This window comes from Sorex araneus, chromosome 10, assembly GCF_027595985.1.
Source record: "Sorex araneus isolate mSorAra2 chromosome 10, mSorAra2.pri, whole genome shotgun sequence".
In the NCBI taxonomy this organism is placed as follows: Eukaryota; Metazoa; Chordata; class Mammalia; order Eulipotyphla; family Soricidae; genus Sorex; species Sorex araneus.
Window position 1 is genome coordinate 36139483 of NC_073311.1, and position 19635 is coordinate 36159117.

Below are 19635 nucleotides of genomic sequence, written 5' to 3' on the forward strand. Positions count from 1 at the left end.
ACTAGAAAGATCTCTGCATGGGCCACAACCAGAATCAACTGTGTTGTGGATCTGAGGAGTCACCTGCAGCACTCGTCCATGTTGTGTTTGTTCTGGACAGAAGGGGTCACTGAGTGGAGAAGTTCCAGACCCTGCTCTCAGCTACTCCTCTCAGCGTATGTGTCCCTTGTTGCCATCCACTTCAGATCCTTCCCTTACTCAGTAATGATCGCAGCCCCAGGAGAGGGAGTGCTGTGTACCAGTTCCTACTCATGCATGTTTGCATGCGTCATCTCCCTGAATGGAGACCTCATTTCGTTTCATGAGCCTTCATCTCATTTAATTTAATTTAGGTTTCATTCAACCCGGTGCATATCTCTATCACCCATTAATTAATTCGTTAATTAAATTCAGGTTGGAGGAATTGAAGGAGGCACACTCAGCAATACTCGGGGTTTGCTCCTGGTGCTGCACTTAAAGATCACTCCTGGCAGTGCTCAGGGGGTCAGATGGGATGCCAGGGATCGAACCGGGTCAGCTGCTTGCAAGGCAAGAACCCTAGCCACTGTACTATCAGTCTGCCCTCATTTCACAGATGTGAGAATGGAAGCACATGCAAATCTAGTTACCCAGGTCACTTAGAGCTTAAAGCATGAAGAGAGAGGGACCGCTTAAATCCAGGCCTCTGGGTCCAAGAGCTGGGACCATCAAAGAGTTTGCCTGGAGAGCAATATGGGTTAGGCACAGTAAGTTTATTGAACTTTACTGTAGGCAAAGTGAGTTTATTGAGAGTCTGCTGGTCAGACAGTCACAGTAGTGTACACAGTCTAAGGCATTCTTTGATTGTGTGTCTCTGGGCTACTGAGGTGGGAAGTTTCTGCATTCTGGAGATGAATTAATTCTGGTGTATAGGCTGGAAACATGTATCCCATTGTGAGAAGGGAGTGAGTTTTCTATAAAATGTTCTGAGCCAATCATGAAAGGAATGAGATGTTTATAAAATAACGCAAGCCTGTGCAGGGGAGAAGAGAATGTTTGGAACAAGTCTAGGAATTTAGCAGCAGAACTGCACAAGAGTGTGGCTCCTGGACTCTGCTGGGCATGACTGATTATGTGAGTAGCGATGGCCTCCACCTGTCAAGCATTCCCTTTAGATATGGGAATTAAGCTAGACCCAGAGCCCGGATTCATCGATGTTCTTTTTGGTTTTGCTTTTTATTTTTTTTGGGGGGGGTGTTGTTTTGCTTTGGGTCATACCCGGTGATGCTCAGGGCTTACCCCTGGCTCTGCACTCAGGAATTACTCCTGGTGGTGTTCAGGGGACCATATGGGATGCCGGGGATCACACCTGGGTCAGCCGTATGCAAGGCAAGTGCCCTACCTACTGTATTATCACTCGGCCCTAAATTAAAGTTCTTAAAGTGTTTTCTCCTCCCTTAGGTCTCTGAACATTGCACAGCGACTTACTGTCGATTTTTAGCACCCGGTTTAAAAAGTTCAAAAGTCCGTACAAATGTCATGGTGAGGCTGAGGGTTCAGGAGACCTTCTTGAACTGTGGAAGCTTGCAGTATCTGGAGGACCCCAAGTTCACAGGCTATCGGGTTGACCCGGCTGTGGACACAGAACTGGAAGTCAAAATTCAGGTAGGTTTTTCTTTCTGCTGAGGCTGATACCACCCTTGTCAACCCCTTCCTGCAAATGGGAAATTGGGTTGAATGTCTGAATTTCTACACGCACCCTGATTTCCTCAGTTCCGCTGTGTTCTTTGCAGAAAGAAAATGATAACTTTAACATCTCCAAGAAAGACATTGAAATTACTCTCTTCCATGGGGAAAATGGGCAATTAAATTGCAGCTTTGAAAATATTACCCGGAATCAAGATCTCACCACCATCTTCTGCAAAATCAAAGGCATAACGACCGCTAACAGCATTGCCAGCACCTCCAAGAAAGTTCGGGTAAGTCACCTGGTGTTTTTATCTTTACTGGCAGGTAATTCCTCGAACCGAAAGCCAAAGTAGAATTGTCCGGGGATCTTTTTGACTTGCACTTAAAAATAAATAAATAAATAAATAAATAAACAAATAAATAAAATAAAGCTGGTATTGTAGCACATGCATAATTCCTCCAAAATAGATGGCAAAATCCACCTTTGTGCCTATTCTCATGTCAGAGTTGAGCACGTCATTGTCTTTAAAACTAATGAATCTTGATGGCTTTTTTTTCTACTATGCGTTTACACTTTAGCATCTGTGAGCAGGCTCTGGACCCACTGGTGAATAAGCTTCCATTCTTTCCCCCCAAAGGGGGATGATAGTCTTAGTAGAATCCCACTATGTGTGTATGTTGGGGAGGGGGCATGGGGAGCTCCTTGGCAGCACCCCTGCAGAGCAGCAGAGTCTGATGGAGACCAGATGAGCCATGGCTTGTGGGCTGCTGCTTCTCCATGAAGTCATGCCCGTCTTTCCCCAGACATGTTTGAGGGACCTGCCACTGGTGTATTTAGGTCTCCAGGAAAGACATGAGCTTACTGGTAAGAAAACCTTTCGCAAGAAGTTTCTCTTTACATAGTGTTCAGGCCACATGAGGCAGCCCTACTGGAGTGAAGATGCTTTATGGAGGCTGATGAGATAGCACAGGAGTTTAGGGTGAGGACCCCAGTTCTATGCATGTTACCACGTGCCCCCCCCCCCAGAGCTGGGAGTAGCTCTAGAGGCCCTAAGCACCATTGAGTATTTCCCTGGAGGGTCCCAGCACTGGGCCCCTCTCATGGGACCATCTAGCCAATTAGCTATGTCTTGCCTGGAGTGACCTCTTAGCACCACATATGGGGGCCTCCCCACAAATCATTTTGTAGCCATAAAGAATTGAATAAGGGGGATGGGGCAATAGTACAGTGGGTAGAGCATTTGCCCTCCACATGGCTAACCCGGGCTTGATCCTTGGTATCCCATATGGTCCCCAAGCACCACCAGGAGTAATTCCTGAGTGCAGAGCCAGGAATAGCCCTTGAGCATCGCTGGGTGTGACACCCCCAAAAGAAAAGCAAAAAAAAAAAAGAGGAATTGGATTAAGGACAAGAAAGAAGCTGTTCAGACTGGAAGACCACCCCACCAAACAGTTCCTTTTTAAAGTTGCAAGTTAAAAGGGGTTTCTCCCTGTTCAGCAATACAGTCAAGTTGCAAGTTAAAAGGGGTTTCTCCCTGTTCAGCAATACAGTCTTGGTTTAGTCACTTGACTTGAAGAGATAATAATAATTATAATCTCTATCAGGACCATGAATTGTTTTTTAAATGTTATTGTGGCTTAGGTCACGTGGTGACAATAGTGTTACCATTTATGGCTTTGATATACCAAGTCACTGCACCTTCCTACTGCTAATGTGCTCCAAATCCCCTGGAACTTAGTAGCGCTGTGCCTGGTCAAGTTCATTGAGAAAAGCAAATACTCTGTGAACTTGATAAGAGCATCTTCTTTGCTCAGATGGGGATGCAGCAGAAAAGAAAACAGAACTCAAGCCCTGTCTATTTTTTTTTTTTGACTTTTTTTTTTTTTTATTGAATCACCAAGTGGAGGGTTACAAAGTTCTCAGGATTATGTCAGTTATACAATATTCAAATACCCCTTCCTTCACCAGTGCCCATCTTACATTCCCAACCCCCCCAGTCTATCTGCCGCCCCCTCCCACCTCCCTAGTCCCCACCCTTATACGTGATAGGTTTCACTTCATTTGCGCTTATCTCGATTACATTCCATGTTTCAACACACAACTCACTACCGTTGCTGGGGTTTCCCCCCAAAAAGAAAAAGACAGTCCTATTGCCAATGAGGCATTTGATAATTCTCCATTACTAAGCATATAGAGATATTAAGTCCTGCTGTTTGTTACATAACTTTTCTTTTTCCCCCTTGCCCCACGCCACCGAGTTCACGCCTGTTTAGTAATCGCCACGCTGTCTGACAAAGGGAAAAAAAACCGAAGAGGATGGTTATTTCCCGTCATCAGCCGGCGTGGGGCTCTGGCTTAGTTGATAGTCTAGTAGAGTGTCTGGAAGCAGTTTCTGGAACCAAAGCTCTTGCGCTGATATCGGCTCCGGCTCGAGATACCACCAGCGTCCCGCTGGTCCATGTACCTAATTTTTCCCCTTATTTCCCATTCCCACGCCACCAGGTCTGTTTGCTTAATGGACATCACACTATGTTTGACACCACGCCACGTTTCTTCCCGAGAAAGAAGGATATTTCTTCTCAGCCAGCGTGGGGATATAGCTTAGTTCAGTCTAGAGAGATGGCTACCATTTTGATTGCCTTCAATATTTCAACAAAATACTTACTATTCTTGTTAGGAACACCCACAAAAGTCCGACCCATTAAGAAGGAACCATTACATACTGCTGATACTAAGATGACATTAAGTCGCGCGGCCGCGGCAGCGGCCGCGCGGTTTTGGGTTTCTGTCTAAAGTCCAGGGAGAAAGTTGAAGGAGAGAGAGAGAGAGATTTCCGCACGGGGGACCTGGCGGAAACTCTCAAGTCACATACTGCAGGTTGCTGGTGGGCTGCCGGTGTCCCAAGCAGCTCCGTCCTCTTCGTCAGTCATTCTGGGGGTGCGGGCGCGGAGAAATCCCTGTCTATTTTTTTTTAAGAATTGAAGGAATTGTTATTAAAATATATTCAGGCACACCCTCTTTCCTGAATTATAGTTTCTTTTTTTTCTAGATGGATAGATATGCTTTTTTAAATCTTATTTTCATAATGTTGTTCACATTAATTGATTATATTCAATATTTCAACACCAATCCCTACAAAAACAACACTATTACACCTTCCCACCACCATTATTTTGAATTTTCCCACCATCATTTAAGCCTGCTTGCCAGGGACAGATGCTAGATAATTTATTTTCTATTGCTTATTATGAATATCATGAGAGGTTGCAAGGCACAAAAGCAGCTGCACACTTCTGAAATTCTAAAATTGTAAATAGTTGGGGTCCAGAGACATCTCTGTAGGGAGCTAATCTATCTTGAGATTCATTTGGGAATCTCTGGATCAAGGCTGTTCATGCACTGAGATGGGACCCAGAGGAAGATTGTGGGTGTGACAGCCAGGACCCCAAGTGTGCGGAGAGATGGGAAGGGATGGCCTGTCTCCACTGCCATCATGTCACCTGGAGTCTTAGTCCTTGAACCCACATGCCTGGGTTTTGCTTCTGGAAGCTCATGGCCACCAGGGTTTTATCTCCTCAAGCCCTATCTTGAGGGGAGTGTTGCTTATAGGAAGACATGAAACATGTCTTAGATGGTGGCTGTTGTGAGGGTGAAAATGAAGCAAGAAGGGGAAGAGGCATGGGATTGGGGTTGCACTGCCAAGGTCTCCTCATCAAGAGAGGGCATTTGTGTAGGGGGTCGGTGTAGGGCGGGTATCGGCTGCCTTCTGGGGTGAAGTGTTTAGGAAGAAGGAATTACAGGTTCCAAGGTCCTAATCAGGAACGTGCCAAGGGCATTTGCAAGCAAAAGGGCAAGGCCAGTTGAGGGGCTAATTAGTCAATACAGGGGTTATTGTGCTGCCATGCCTGTGGCTGACCCCAGTTCTGTACCAGGCACCACATGGGCCCCTGACATCGCTGGGTGCAGCCTGGAAGCCCTCAAGCACTGTGAAGGTGGTCCAGGTAAATCCCAGCCCCTCGGGGTTTACCGAAGCAGCACAGCATCCTCGAATCCTTGCAAAGAGCCACTACCCAGAGAGGCCAATGAGCACAGCTTGAGTCCCCACCCCCACCCTACCACCCTCCCTTCCCCATACACACACCCATGTACATCACTGTGGAAAGAGCGAGTAGGGATGTTTGCAGGAGGCTGGAGAGTTCAGGGTGCCAGGAGACTCACTGGCACCTTGTGGGCCTTGGATCAGACCTGACTTTAAGAAGCCCCAGAGGAGGCTAAAGCAGGAGCTCCGTGAGCCAGCTGACTTGAATATGCGGGGCTTTAATTCTTCCCAGCAGTCCTAGGAAGAGCATCTTCAGCACCCCATTTTGGAGAAGACAGCAGTGGGGTGTGCATGGCTGAGTAACCCAGACTTCTAGCAGTGAGCAGAGCAGGCTCAAAGCCAGGAGGGAGGCCCCAGGCCAGAATCTCGGACCCAATCTCTTTCACCACATGCTCCAAAGGTTCAATCTCAGTATCCAATTAAAATTAAGCCATGATTGGGGCCGGAGCGATAGCACAGTGGGTAGGGCGTTTGCCTTGCACGCGGCCGACCTGGGTTCGATCCCCAGCATCCCATATGGTCCCCCAAGCACTGCCAGGAGCAATTCCTGAGTGCAAAGCCAGGAGTAACCCCTGAGCATCGCTGGGTGTGACCCAAAAAGCAAAAAAAAAAAATTAAGCCATGATTATAAGTTCTCTAAAACGTTTATAACCCAACAAACACAAAAACTGGAAAAGCTTTCAGGGGTTATCAAAGCAATCTGCCAAATTTGTTTTGGGGGGTTAATTTTGGTCTCAGGAAGCTTCATTTAAAATGGGCCCACCCAGTAAACACAGATGCAGAAGAGATAGTCAAAATTTCTCAATCATTTTACGTATAGGCTCCACCTCTTTCTTGCCCTCTCTCCTGCTATGGAAAGCCCTCAGGACAGAGAGGACCAACTTTAAATGATGGAGCCAGAAAGACAGTCCAGGGTTTAGGGCCTTGCATGCAGCTGATCTTGCATGAAGCTGACCCAGGTTTGATCTCCAGCTCTACATTTAGGTCCCCAATATCATCGACAGTTGGTCCCCAAAGAGCAAGGCCAAGCGTATATCCTCAGTGCCACCTGGTGTGGTCCAAAACCAAAGACAAACAATTCTAGGTGATAAAGAGATAAAACATGGAAATGGACAACTTCAAGTGATGACAAACCTTTGGCCTTGGATTATGAATCTGAGATCACCAGAGGGAAGGGTGGTAGGAATGATGAGGTAGACTAGAAATGGGCTAGGAATTAGGTCACTGGAAAAGAGATTTGGGCATATTGGTGGTAGTGAAGTGTGAGGTCTGGGTGCATCAAAAATCACAAATGTTAACACTACTGCCAGGAGGTAACCTGAACTTTAATCACAGTCTGTCACTGTCACTGTCGTCCTGTTACCCATCGATTTGCTTGAGCAGGCACTAGTAACGTCTCCATTGTGAGACTTGTTGTTACTGTTTTTGGCATATCGAATATGCCATGGGTAGCTTGCCAGGCTCTGCCGTGTGGGTGAGATACTCTCGGTAGCTTGCGGGGTTCTCCAAGAGGGGCGGAGGAATCGAACCTGGGCCTGCCACATACAAGGCAAATGCCCTACCCACTGTGCTATCAAAAACAATAAAATAAGATCTCTAGCTGGAACAACATGGCTCAACTGGCTGAAGTGGAAACCCAGGCCTGGGGAAGGTTCTTTTTGGTTTACTTGTTTGTTTTTTGGGGGTAGAACCCAGGGCTTCACACATACAAGGCTTGACCACTGAGCCATCTTCCTGCCCCCCAAGGGACTGCTCTGGTTTGGCTCAAGGCAGGCCAACTGTCTGCGCTGAGATGGGCCATGAACTTAGATGGCTTCCTTCTGCTTGCTACTTTGTGTGGTGTGCTGGCATCCTGGGGAGAACTACAGGGATCCTGGGCAGGTACCGGCCTCTGGTGGTCTGATGCACTCTGTCCCTCCAGGTGAAGCTCGGGAACTTGGAGCGGTATGTGGATCGGGAGGCCATGCCTACCACCTGGTATTTCCTCATCGTTCTGCCCGTCCTGCTCCTGATTGTCATCTTTGGTGAGTGCCTGTTGATTTTTCTCCACAAGTGATTCCCTGGGGCCTTTCCACAGGCAGATTGATGCCCAGCTTACAGGAGTGTTAATAATGGGTTAAATCCCCCAATCAGAATTTGGGGAAAGGAATGATTGGTATGTGTTGAGAGCCTGTAGGCTTACTTTTACACACATGCTACATCTTTTTTTGGTTTTCTTGTTCTTGGGGACCACACCCGGTGATATTCATAGTTTACTCCTGGAGGAAGTTTAGAGGACCCTATGTGGTCCCAAGATTGAAGGTTGCATGCAAGGCAAGCATCCTACCTGCTGTGCTATCTCTCTGGCCCTCTGCTCCATCTTTTTTTTCTCTCTACCCCTTCCTGGTCTTTGTTGTTATTGTGAGTGTGGGGTCACACAACTGGCTGTGGTGTGTGTATACCTTCAGTTGTGGTGCTTGTCAGGGGGCAGAGGTAGGGGGATATGCACTTGGTGGTGTGCTCACCGGGGGTCCCACGCCCTCCACTGTGGTGCTCACCCACTGGATGTGGTATGCGGAGATCACATACTCTCCATGGCTCAGGAGGTGCCAGGGATCAAACTCAAAGTCTCACACTTGCCAGGCAGGTTTACCTCGGAGCCATCCCCAGGCCTGTAAACATTTTGTTTGGGACACATCATTAATCAAAGGCTGGTTTGCAAAGATGGCACCTTGGTTTTTTTTGAGAAATAGAATCCACTTTTTTTTTCCTTTTCATCTTTCAGATTTGATAACAAATGCCCATTTACATCATTCCCTCAGAATGCCCCAGGGCTTTTGGTCTCTAAGGACATGGTCATCTCTTCCTGCGTCCTCGCCCACCAAGCACTGGCCACTGCCTGCACTCCCACAATGCCCTTGCTTTTCCGGGCAAAACTATATTCTAGAAGCGTGCTCACTGCTCTCTATAAAAATCTCCCAGACTTCTGTGAGAGTACTTGATCCCATTGCTCATTGATTGACTCTCAACCACCAGTGCATTTTGTTTGGCTCACAAAGAAGTTTGGTTTCTTCTTATTATTATTTTTTATTTTTTAACTCGGAAGTAGTTTACCACATTAAAGATTGAGAGAATTCAGAGCCAAGGAGATGACTCACAGAGCCAGAGCACACACTTTGCAGGCAGGAGTCCCAGGTTTAATCCCTGACACCTCATTATCCCCTGTGCCCAGCCTGGAGTCACCCCCAAACACAGGCCAGAAATCGATCCTGAGTGCCATGAGGTGTGACAAAGGCAAAAAACAAAAACAAGATGATTGACATCTGTGAAAATCTCTTAAAATGTTGGAAGATTGGCTTCCCTGGATCCCAGTTTTCCTGTCGCTTCTGTTTGTTGGAGCTGAGGAGCCACTTCTTGTTGGAGAACACGGGCTAATGCATTCATTAGATACTTTCATTTTCTTCTTTTTTATTTCATTTTAATTTATTTTTAATTTAGGCCTACTGATTTATAAGGCTGCTGATAACAGAGTTTTGTGTATTCGGTGCATTCCAAACCCACCGCTGTCTCTCCCCACTCTACCTGTTTAGCATTCTCATTTTGGTTTTAATTGATATAGTTTGGGTCACATGTTTACAATAGCATTCACTCTTACGGTTCAGAAAAGTTACCTCTCTATTCCACTAGAATGCCCAAAACCAAAATCCTTGACCAGTACCCTTATATTCTTGTCACTCTGCTTCTCTAATCCCCTGCCCCCCTCAGTCCCCACTTCACAATCTCTTTCCTGGGATTCTCTTTTCTGTAACCCAGGGCCAAGGGTTTCCCCACATTTGATACATGCCATTTCTCTCTTAATTTTGTTACTCAATATACCATATATGAGTGAAAACATGAACACTTGATCTTCTCCCTGTAGCTCCTCTCTGAACTACTTTTCATTGTCAGTCTGTATTGATGCTCAGGGTTACTTCTGTCTCTGCCCTCAGGAATTACTCTTGGTTGACTTTGGGGCTGTATGGGGTACCAGGGATTGAACCTGGGTCTACCGCGTGAAAAGCAAGAGCTCTACCTTTTGCTCCTTTTGCTGTACTATTGCTCCAGTCCCAATGATTTCTCTTCTCATTGTGTGTGTGTGTGTGTGTGTGTGTGTGTGTGTGTGTGTGTAGGTGGGTGGGTGGGGGCAGGGGGAAACCCTTCTCTATCAGCAGAGTAGATGATGCCTTTTCTAGCATTTTCTGTTCCTCTGTTGCTCATGTCTCCTTATACTCACCCCCTCACTCATCCTTTCCTTTATCCATTTATCTTCCGATTGGGCCCCTGTCATGTAGTTAATAACTGCATGTCTCTGGAGCTAGAGAAGATGAGTTAAGGCCTGGTCCTCTCTCTTGGGTCATTTCCAGTCTAGGGAGGGGAGAGTGTATATGTAAAATTAACTGGCCGGATGGAATGGCTCTATTCTGCTTGCTTAGCTATGGGTGAACATTTCAGATATGGTTTTTATGCACTCCTCGACTTGTCCACCCCTGTCACAAACCTGGAGTCCAGAATTGGGCTTGATATTTTAATAAAGTCCTGGCTGTTGTTGGCTCTGTGTAAACAGATTACTTGTAAATTCCAAATGCCGGGCTCTCACTTGTGAGTTGGCCCGGCTGTAAATACAAGTTTCCCCCTGGTGTCACATCCACTTTGTGGCTCACTGGAAGCCCCTGACCCGCCCACCTCCCTCAGGGCGCTGTGCGACTCTTGAGTCCTCCCTCGGCTTTGTTGACAGGGATTGCTTATGCTCCTTCAGGTGAAGTGGGCTCCAGGAGGCACATGCAGCTTTTGACTTCATTTGTATCTGCAAAGCCCTTTAAACCGCTCATCGCCTTCTTACCGCAGTTCCAGGGAGGGTGTGTGCCAGCTGCCACTTCAGTGTCCTCTTCAGCCTGTCAGTCACTGCCTGATGAAAGCACTGAGCACATCTGGCCCGCTGGGCGCCACCTACCACACTTCCTGCTGTGCTTCCCCCACCCCACCCCCATGCTCAGTGCCCCACCTCCAAGTGCTGCTCTGTAGGCCCAGTCCCGTCTGCCTTTGTGTGCAGCTGAGCCCTTATTGCTCAGGAAGAGTTCTCTCCAGTGGCACACCTGGAAAAAGGGGTTTGGGGTCCAGTGAATTCAAGGATTCCTGCCTCCCTGCCCCCCACAGTATTTCAATAGCGTTCACTCTTACAGTTCAGAACAGTTACCCCTCTATACCACTAGAATGACTAAAACCAAGACCCTTATATTCTTGTCACTCTGCTTCTTCAATCCCCTGCCTCCCTCAGTCCCCACTTCACAACCTCCTTCCTTGGATTCTCTTTTCTGTAACCCAGAGAAGCACAGTGGCTGTGATGAGTAAGAGCTTTGAGTCTGTGAAGTCATACAGCAGGGGTGGCCTGTGACTTCACATTGGCCACGCAGGGAGGCCCTTTCATTGGGAGATTTCGATTAGAGGAGAAAAAGCCTTCTACCATCAATCGATGATTTTTTTAAAAAATAATAAGCTCTAAGCACTTTCTCTGAGACACTTCTTATTACCTTGTCCACATCATAATGAGATTGGCTCTTTGGTAGAAAAGGCAGCCAGGCACTGAGAGGCTATCACATGGCTCTCAATGACAGAACCTGGTCAGTTTCTTCCTCAGTGGCACAGTTAAAACCAAGACCTAGTGGAGACAGATGCAGATCAGAATTAAAGTTCACTGAGGATCACTCCTCTGTTATGTCATCCCATTTGACCCATGCAAATGTCTTTTTAATTTGTTTTGGGGCCCCACCTAGCTGTGCTCAAGGGTTACTCCCAGTTCCATGCTCAGTCCTCCTAGAAGTGCTGGGGGACTATCCAGTGGCAGAGATTGAACGTGGGCCTCCTGCATGCAAAGCCTGCACCCAGTACCTTGAGCTCTCTGTCTGGCCCCACGAGTTGGTTTTATGTAGCTGTGGCTATGGTTTCTTTCTGCATTTGCTGCTCAACTTGATTTCTCCGGGGATGTTTAGAACATTTAAGTAAGGTTGGGACCACATAAGTATCCAGTGGCTATAGGGAAACTTGGTTTGTTTATTCCCTTTCAGCCAACTGGGATCTTGGGTTACAAGTAAAGGTTATTTGATTTAGTTTTCAAGATGAGTAGGGGTTTTTTTATTTCTTTTCTGTTGCATTTTTAGCATCCTCTTCTTTTGAGTGGTTGCTCACAGGGGATTTTTCTTTATATAAATTCCACCTGTTAAATGTCTGTTCCGGAGATAAGGGCCAGGAGGATTGCTCCATGGCTTGGAAGCCAGCCTCACATGCTGGGGGAAAGGCAGCTGGGATAGAGAAGGGAACACTAAGTAAATGATGCTTGGAGGGCTCGCTCGGGATGGGAGATACGTGCTGAAAGTAGACTATGGACTAAACATGATGGCCACTTAGTACCTGTATTGCAAACCATATCACTCAAAAATAGGGAGAGAGAGTAGGGAATGTGTCTGCCACAGAGGCCGAAGGTGGGGGGGATGGGAGGGTGTTGGGAGGGATTCTGGGAACATTGGTGGTGGAGAATGGGCACTGGTGGAGGGATAGGTACTTGATCATTGTATGAATGAAACGTAATCATGAAAGTTTGTAAGTCCGTAACTATCTCATTAAAAAATATATAAAGTAGAGGAAAAAATAAATGTCTATCTTCCCTGTTCTCTCTCCTTCCCTCTCTCTCTCCCCTCCCTCTCCCCTCTCTCCTCCTCCCCTTCCCACTCCCCCTCTGTCTTCCCCCTCCTCCATCCCTTCTCTTCCCCTCCTGTAAAACCTCATTAGCTGGTTTTTGGGTCCATACCCAGTGATGCTTAGGGCTTCCTTCTGGTTCTGTATTCCCGATCTCTCCTAGAAGGGCTCAGGGAACCATACGGGATGCTGGGGATTGAACCCAGATCCGCCATGTGCAAAGCAAACACCCTACCCACTATACTGTCACTCCAACTGCTGGTTTGCTGGTTCCTGCCCTCCTTTTTGCATTTGAAGTATGTGAGTCTGATGCTTTTCTGTCTCCTCAGGGGCAGTGGTGGTGACCAGGTACAAATCCAAGGAGCTCAGTCGCAAACAGAGCCAGCAGCTGGAGCTCCTGGAAAGTGAGCTCCGGAAAGAGATCCGTGATGGTAGGCGCCAAAATTTTGTTTGTAGGAAAACAGAATTTTTTTAAATAAAAATTATTATTATTACCACTTATTTATTTCTTTATGTTGCCCTTGAATGGAGCCGGCCAGTGTAATGAGAACTGTTTGTATAATAGATGACTGAACAGCAGGGTCTGGTCCTGGCTTCGTGTTTTATTTCAGCTCTTCTCTGCAGCCAACCAAGTAATTATCTATTGTTTCTTCTTTAATGAAAACCAAGGTCATACTCCCTGTTAGACAAAACAGCAGAAGATCTTATCCATTGTTTGTTGAGTTAAAATATTGCTCTTGGGATTCTGTTTTGCAGGCTTTGCTGAGCTGCAGATGGATAAATTGGATGTGGTTGATAGTTTTGGAACAGTTCCCTTCCTTGACTACAAACATTTTGCTCTGAGAACTTTCTTCCCTGAGGTAAAAGAGCATTGATCATATTCCTAAGGTTGAGTCTTGAATAATAATGAAGGTGCTTGTTGCTATTGTCAAACTGGTGTTTGCTTCCCAGGCAGCTGGAAAGATGCATTTGGTATAAAACCAGGGCTCCAGTTGGAGTAAGGAGGAGGAGGAGGATTATTCATGGGATTGATTAGGATATAAAGCAGTGATGGGTCACTGGCAATTACTTCTCGCTCAGTAGCAGAAACCTAGGAGGGACAGAAGTTCAGAGTGATGATTTTTACTTTATTTTACTACCAGTTTCGAACTGAATTTGTTGCAGGGAAGTGAGCTAGTTTATTTAAAAATCAATAAATTGTGGGCCGGCCAATTTGTTGTATTTATCTGCATGACTTCCATTGCAGCTACTAGATGATTCACAATTACTTCTCAATTGGAAATGAATAGTGCTGCTGAGAGCGAGAGTAGAGCAGACAGGTAGAGAATGTGAGTTGGGAACAGCCTTTTTTCACTGCGTGGGGCCATTCTGGCTCTCTTCAGCAGTTGTCCATTGGCTGATAAGTTCGTATCATCTTCATTCAGGAGAAATGACTGCATGAAATGATTTGCTGGTTCAAGGATTTTGAGGAGCCGTCCGCTTATGTTCTAACACCTCCATTTTCTCACCCACCCACTCAGCCTCCTTCATCTTCCCTCCCAAGTCTTTGTCGAGGTGCTCTCATCCCCCTCCTCTCATCACCTCCACTTTCTGGTCCCCCAACTCTGCCATATTGCTCTCATGCTGGTGATTCCCAGAGGCTAAATTTCTGGAACACGGCAAAAAACGATGACCTGGTTAAAGTCTAATTTTCTAGAAAGCCAGAAATCTTTCCAGACCAAAGGAGAGTTTCTATCACCTTTATATCCAGAAGTTTCTCAACTGCATCTGGCCAGAAACCTAGATTTCAGGAAACCAGACACATGCAGTAAGCACTTTTCCAGTCTCTCTGTCATTCCCGCAGTGACTATATGGTGTTGTGTCCACAGGTTGGGAGACCATCATAAAACAACCAGCTGATAGTTTTGGTCCAAGTCTTGGTGTTGTAAATCAAGAAAGCTATAAATAAGACTTCAGAATTTTGGCACTTGTATTTTTTTTAAATCTTGTTTCCAAGAGAGCAGGCTCCAAGACTTGCCTTTTGCCAACTCATCCATTTCTACAGCAGAGCTCCGCCTAGAGAGGGGAGTTGAATTTCCTGAATCAGGATGACTGTGCAGGGTGCATGAGTCCTACTTGCCAACTCACTGAGATCCCCATTAAGAATTTAATAGCAATGAAATAACAGATCTCTACCATCAACCTGAGTACTGTGTGGGGGCTTTTACAGTTAATGATTGCCCTTGCATACTGAAGAGTATAATCTGTGGCCTGAAAAAGAAATTTTTCCATCTTTTAAAGCGTAATCAAGAGCAAGATAGAGTGATGAATGCAAAGAAACACTGTTGCAAGCTGAGTGTTTTTTTTTTTAAATATATCCCAGGAACAATGCTGTATTATCTAGGAGAAGAGAGAGTTGTAAGAAGCCAGAGTGACTTATCTCAAGGTTATATATAATCTTGAGAGGCAACTGAGAAAGCATAAAACCTGAAGACCGAAAAGACATTCAATGACAAGAACCAAGAAAAGCAAGAATAAATTGATCTGAACCCTAGCTCATGAAACCCATGTCAACCTTGAATTTATAATCATTAAGAAAAGACACCGAGAATAGGGAACATATCCTATTAGAACAATGCCACTGAAAATGTATCCTACATTGCAGATTAGGCCCTAACCTAATACACCTGGAGCTGTGTTCTCTTAGAACAGGTGTGTAATGGAGACCCTGAGTGAACATCACACCTATAGGTAGAAATAGAAAAGATCTAGAAGATGTTGTAGAAGACTGAGCCCTAGGGATTATCAGTCACTGGTTCTTAGCTCTGCCATTTGGTTGGTTTTGGCCTTTAAAGCCTTGCTTTCCATTATTTTATTGACTGCTTTGTTTTTGCTGAAAATGAACTAAGGATATGCAGGAAGGTTAACTTCCTCGAAGGGGGAAATTTGAGAAGACAAAAGCCACTCAGAATGCCAGGAATTAGGACAACATTTTTCTATGTTATGTCAAAAATCTAGTTTGTTTTGAGTGTCTGCCTATGGAGAGTTGGTTCAGCAGAAAAAAAAAATACTAGGAACTAAAAATGCAAACCCAGGGCCAGAGTTTCCTGCAGTGAGCTATGACCAAAATAGGGTGAGGTCTTCTGCTTGGCTTACAAATTTGAAACTAGAAAGCAAAATTATCTGCAGGGAAAAAAATCATCTAACAAGCTGTAAACACAACTCAAAATTTTCATTTTTTTAATCAAAAAAGAGGGAAAGAAACCTGAATTATATTTCCATTCTGTACTCATTGAAAGTATGACTCAGCCTGTGTTTACAATTTTATCACCTAATTCCAATAAGAAAGAGGAGACTTGGAAAAAGAAAATAGCAAATATAAAAGTTTACATTCAAGAAACTACACAGCATAGCACACACAGTATTTTTAGAAAACAGTGGGACAATAGCATCATGGTCCTGATCACCATAAATTAGTGATTAAAAACAAGACTAATTACTAACCTAAAGAAGGTATCTTGTACTCATGCATTATTTCCATGCCAAGTCAAGGTAGGATTGGTATTTTCCTGTACCTATTCTGCATGGGAGAAAGGCCAGGTAGGAGAGGATAAATCTCTTACCCAGAGTCACAAGACTCTGGATTCTGCAGTGCACCCAGCCCTGGGTGCCAAGTCTGTTGGCTCCAGATTCTAGCTTTGCAGCACCTTCACCTTGCTCACCTCTCTCTCGAATGGCCCTGGGTAAGAGAAAGCAGGATCTCCTCCAGCCCACTCTCGGGAAACCATCCTCACGCAATGGTGTATTTGTCCTTAGAAGGGAATGCCTCAGAGGAGGAGTGCTCTTCACATTTGCATACTCTTTGAGGTCCACTTCTTCCACTTTTGAGCCAATGCTTCCGAAGTGTAAGATGCCTTTGCCTACCCAAAATCAACAAGCTGCCCTGGCCATTACTCTTCTAAGAGGCTTTCTGAGGGTGTTTCTGGAGTGCTGAATCATTATTTATTATCTATTAGCGGAGCTGCAGCGAGCATAAACCCAGGGGCTCTTCAGATTAGCAAATCGTGTCTCTGTTTTATTAAAAACAGCCTTGACTATTATAACAAAAATACACTATTCATTTCCGTTGGATGTTTTGAATAATAAAAGTGTCTCCTTCCTCTCAGTCAGGTGGCTTCACACACATCTTCACTGAAGATATGCATGTAAGTCTCTAAGTTTTCATTTATAGCCCACGACTGCCTTTCATAGTGTTATCCTCATAATCATCATCATCGCCATTATGACTTTGAATTTCTATTGTGGGTTTTTTGGATCATGAATTTGATATGAAATGATTCATTGTCTTGGAAAACCCATTGTGGATCGATTTTTTTTCTAACTTTTATGTTTGTATTTTACCTGTTATATTGTATATTATACTATGCCATTTTTTACTATATTCTCTATTAATTTTTGCTATATGCATTGTTTTTTTCCAGAACAGAGATGCAAATGACAAGAATGAAAGTCTCACCGCACTAGATGCACTAATTTGTAATAAAAGTTTCCTTGTTACTGTCATCCACACCCTTGAAAAGCAGAAGAACTTTTCAGTGAAAGACAGGTATTGGTCAATTATTGGTCATTTTGAAAGGCATTAAGTAATATTGTGAAACCTGATTCTACTATTCTATTTCTAAGCCACAACTTGAACTAGGTACCCTGAGAACTTACGCAATTCCAAGGGCTATTTACTTTTATTTTTGATTTAGGGTGTTTCATTTTTGGGTTGTTTTGTTTCATGCTGAACCCAGTGGTGCTCAGGTGTTACTCCAGCTCAGTGCTCAGGAGCTACTCCTGGAAGTGGCCAGGGGACCATGCAGTGCAGAATATAAAACTGGTCCCATACCTACCTCATGCATAGAATAAGTTCTGCCCATTGCGTCATCTCACTGGTCTTCCGGGGCCTATTTGATTGGGTATTTGTACATCACAGTAACTCCACTTCAGATCATACCACTGAAACATAAATTTTATCTTGGAGACTTAGCATACACGTATATATGTGTATATGAAGCCCCCCAAAAAACACCGTGAAAAATCCCCAACATTAAAAAAGACGAAATCTGAATTAAGAATGCAGAAGTGATATTTTCTATTTTTAAAAACACCCTTAAAACTTAAGACATTTGCTTCTTGTTGCCCCTCCAGTTTAAGGTTCAAGTGCTAAAAGCACAAAATATGACCGAAAGTTAAAGCTGATGTGTGGTTTTTATGGAGTTGAGGCTGAAAGTTTTTTTTGTTTTTTTTTTTTTAAAAGTCCCACAAGGCAGCACCCTCTTACCCCTCATGTTTCCCTGGAAACTACTCTCAGCCTAGAACCATACCTGCTGTTTAACCTTCTCAACCAAAGCTCCAATATATTTTTTTAAATGTTTTTTTTGTGTCTGTATCTTTTTCTTTTAATTATCATTGACATATAGAACTGTTTAAGGTTCCGTGACTTCAAAAATTGCAAAATGATCCTCACAGTGTTCAGTAAGCCATCCTTACCTCTTATCTCAAAAAAATTTTTCTCCATGCAACAAAAACTTTTAGGATCTACTGTCTTAGGCACTTTCACACCTACCACACAGCAGTGGTGACAGTTGTCATGGGGCTGTATATTCCCTCTCCAGGACTTCCTTGTCTTGTCAGGGAGGTCTGGACCTTAGGATCCCATTCACCCAATATCTCCTCCAACTGCCCGCTGCTTGGGCGACCATGACACTGACCTCTTTCTGCTTGTTTTCTCTCTCTCCTTCCCCTCTTTCTGTATCGCTTCCCCATCTTCCTCTCTCTTCTTTTCCTCCTTCCCTTCCCAACTCTCACTCTCACTCTCTCTTTTCATCATCCAGTTACACACTGTATCTGTCTTTGACTAGTTTCGCTTAGCACAATACCTTCAGAACTTGTTGTTTTATCTTTTATTTGTTTGTTTTTGGGCAACACCTGGTTACTCCTGGTGGTGCTCCGAGGAGCGTATGTGATGTTGGGAATCAAACCCATGGCGGCCATCTGTAAACCAAGCACCCTACCTGCTGTACTGTCACTCCTGCTCTGAACTTGTTATTTTAAATAGGAGGATCTCCTTTTCATGGCCCTGTAACCAACCTCTTTCTGTGTGTCTCTGACCTCACACATTTTCATTGTCTTTCTGTGCATGGTCGGCAGCCACTTTGTTGCATTCGCTCTTATAACCAAGGCTCTATTTTTGAAACAGGTGTCTCTTTGCATCCTTTTTAACCATTGCCCTGCAAACTAAGCTGGTCTACCTGACCAGCATCCTGGAGGTGTTGACCCGGGACCTGATGGAACAGTCCAGTAACATGCAGCCCAAGCTCATGCTGAGACGCACAGAGTCTGTGGTGGAGAAGCTCCTCACAAACTGGATGTCTGTCTGCCTTTCTGGGTTTCTTCGGGTAAGTATCCCGTCTTCCCCCATGGGGACCACGGTAAGGCAGTAGGTCCCTAGTTACGGCCGACACCCAGGACTTTACAGGATCTGCCTTTCATAGCCTGGTGTGAGTCCTCTGGTGTGTAGCCACAGGAAGAAGTGAACGTTGTTTTGGCATTGTTTTTGACAGTCCTTTGCAAAAGTCATTCATTTAGAATTTCCTCAAGCAAAACTCTACTTTCCATATTTTTAAAAGCTATTGCAGTAATTACGAACAGCTAACACAAATACCTACTCTCAACAGATTTTTTTAAGTGTCCAGGACAGTGTTGTGGGGCTAAGCACAGTGTTGTACGACAGATGCCCAGGACGCATTTATCTCTAGTAACTGAAATGCTCTCCCCCTTGGCTCTGGAGACCACCCTCGCCTCAACTCTTAACAACCCGAGCCCAGTCGGTCCATTTAAGAAAATGTGCTGAATGGAGGGAATATTTCAGCTGCTGAAGAGAATACATTGCTTTCAAGGCCTCTGAAGCGCCTTGGAAACACCCATTTACCTACCAATATGCTGTAAGCTAATTACACTCAATTCTAACCAGTCATTACACATTAAAGCAAGTCCCCAAAGAGCCGCCCGCCCCCTGAGCTCACTTTGTTGGGTTACTGTATGAACATGGATGTAATTGAATCCTGAAGCCTTTGAAATGCACAATCTACAGCGCTGCCAGTGCTCAAGAAGCAGGGCCTGGAGCTGGCCCCTGGGTCTCTGTCCAGGGAGATGA

General features: G+C 45.0%; 1 protein-coding gene across 2 annotated transcripts in view; it reads left to right on the forward strand.

Moving 5' to 3' along the window:
* PLXNC1 (plexin C1) overlaps positions 1 to 19635 on the forward strand; it is a 172224-nt gene that overhangs the window by 107315 nt on the left and 45274 nt on the right. For both annotated transcript variants that reach the window (XM_004602834.2, XM_055118386.1), the window contains exons 13-20: positions 1420 to 1623; positions 1752 to 1937; positions 7669 to 7771; positions 12785 to 12886; positions 13212 to 13315; positions 16601 to 16639; positions 16916 to 17040; positions 18679 to 18877. In XM_004602834.2, the coding sequence (XP_004602891.2) occupies positions 1420 to 1623; positions 1752 to 1937; positions 7669 to 7771; positions 12785 to 12886; positions 13212 to 13315; positions 16601 to 16639; positions 16916 to 17040; positions 18679 to 18877 (1062 nt within the window). The remainder of the gene's footprint in view (positions 1 to 1419; positions 1624 to 1751; positions 1938 to 7668; positions 7772 to 12784; positions 12887 to 13211; positions 13316 to 16600; positions 16640 to 16915; positions 17041 to 18678; positions 18878 to 19635) is intronic.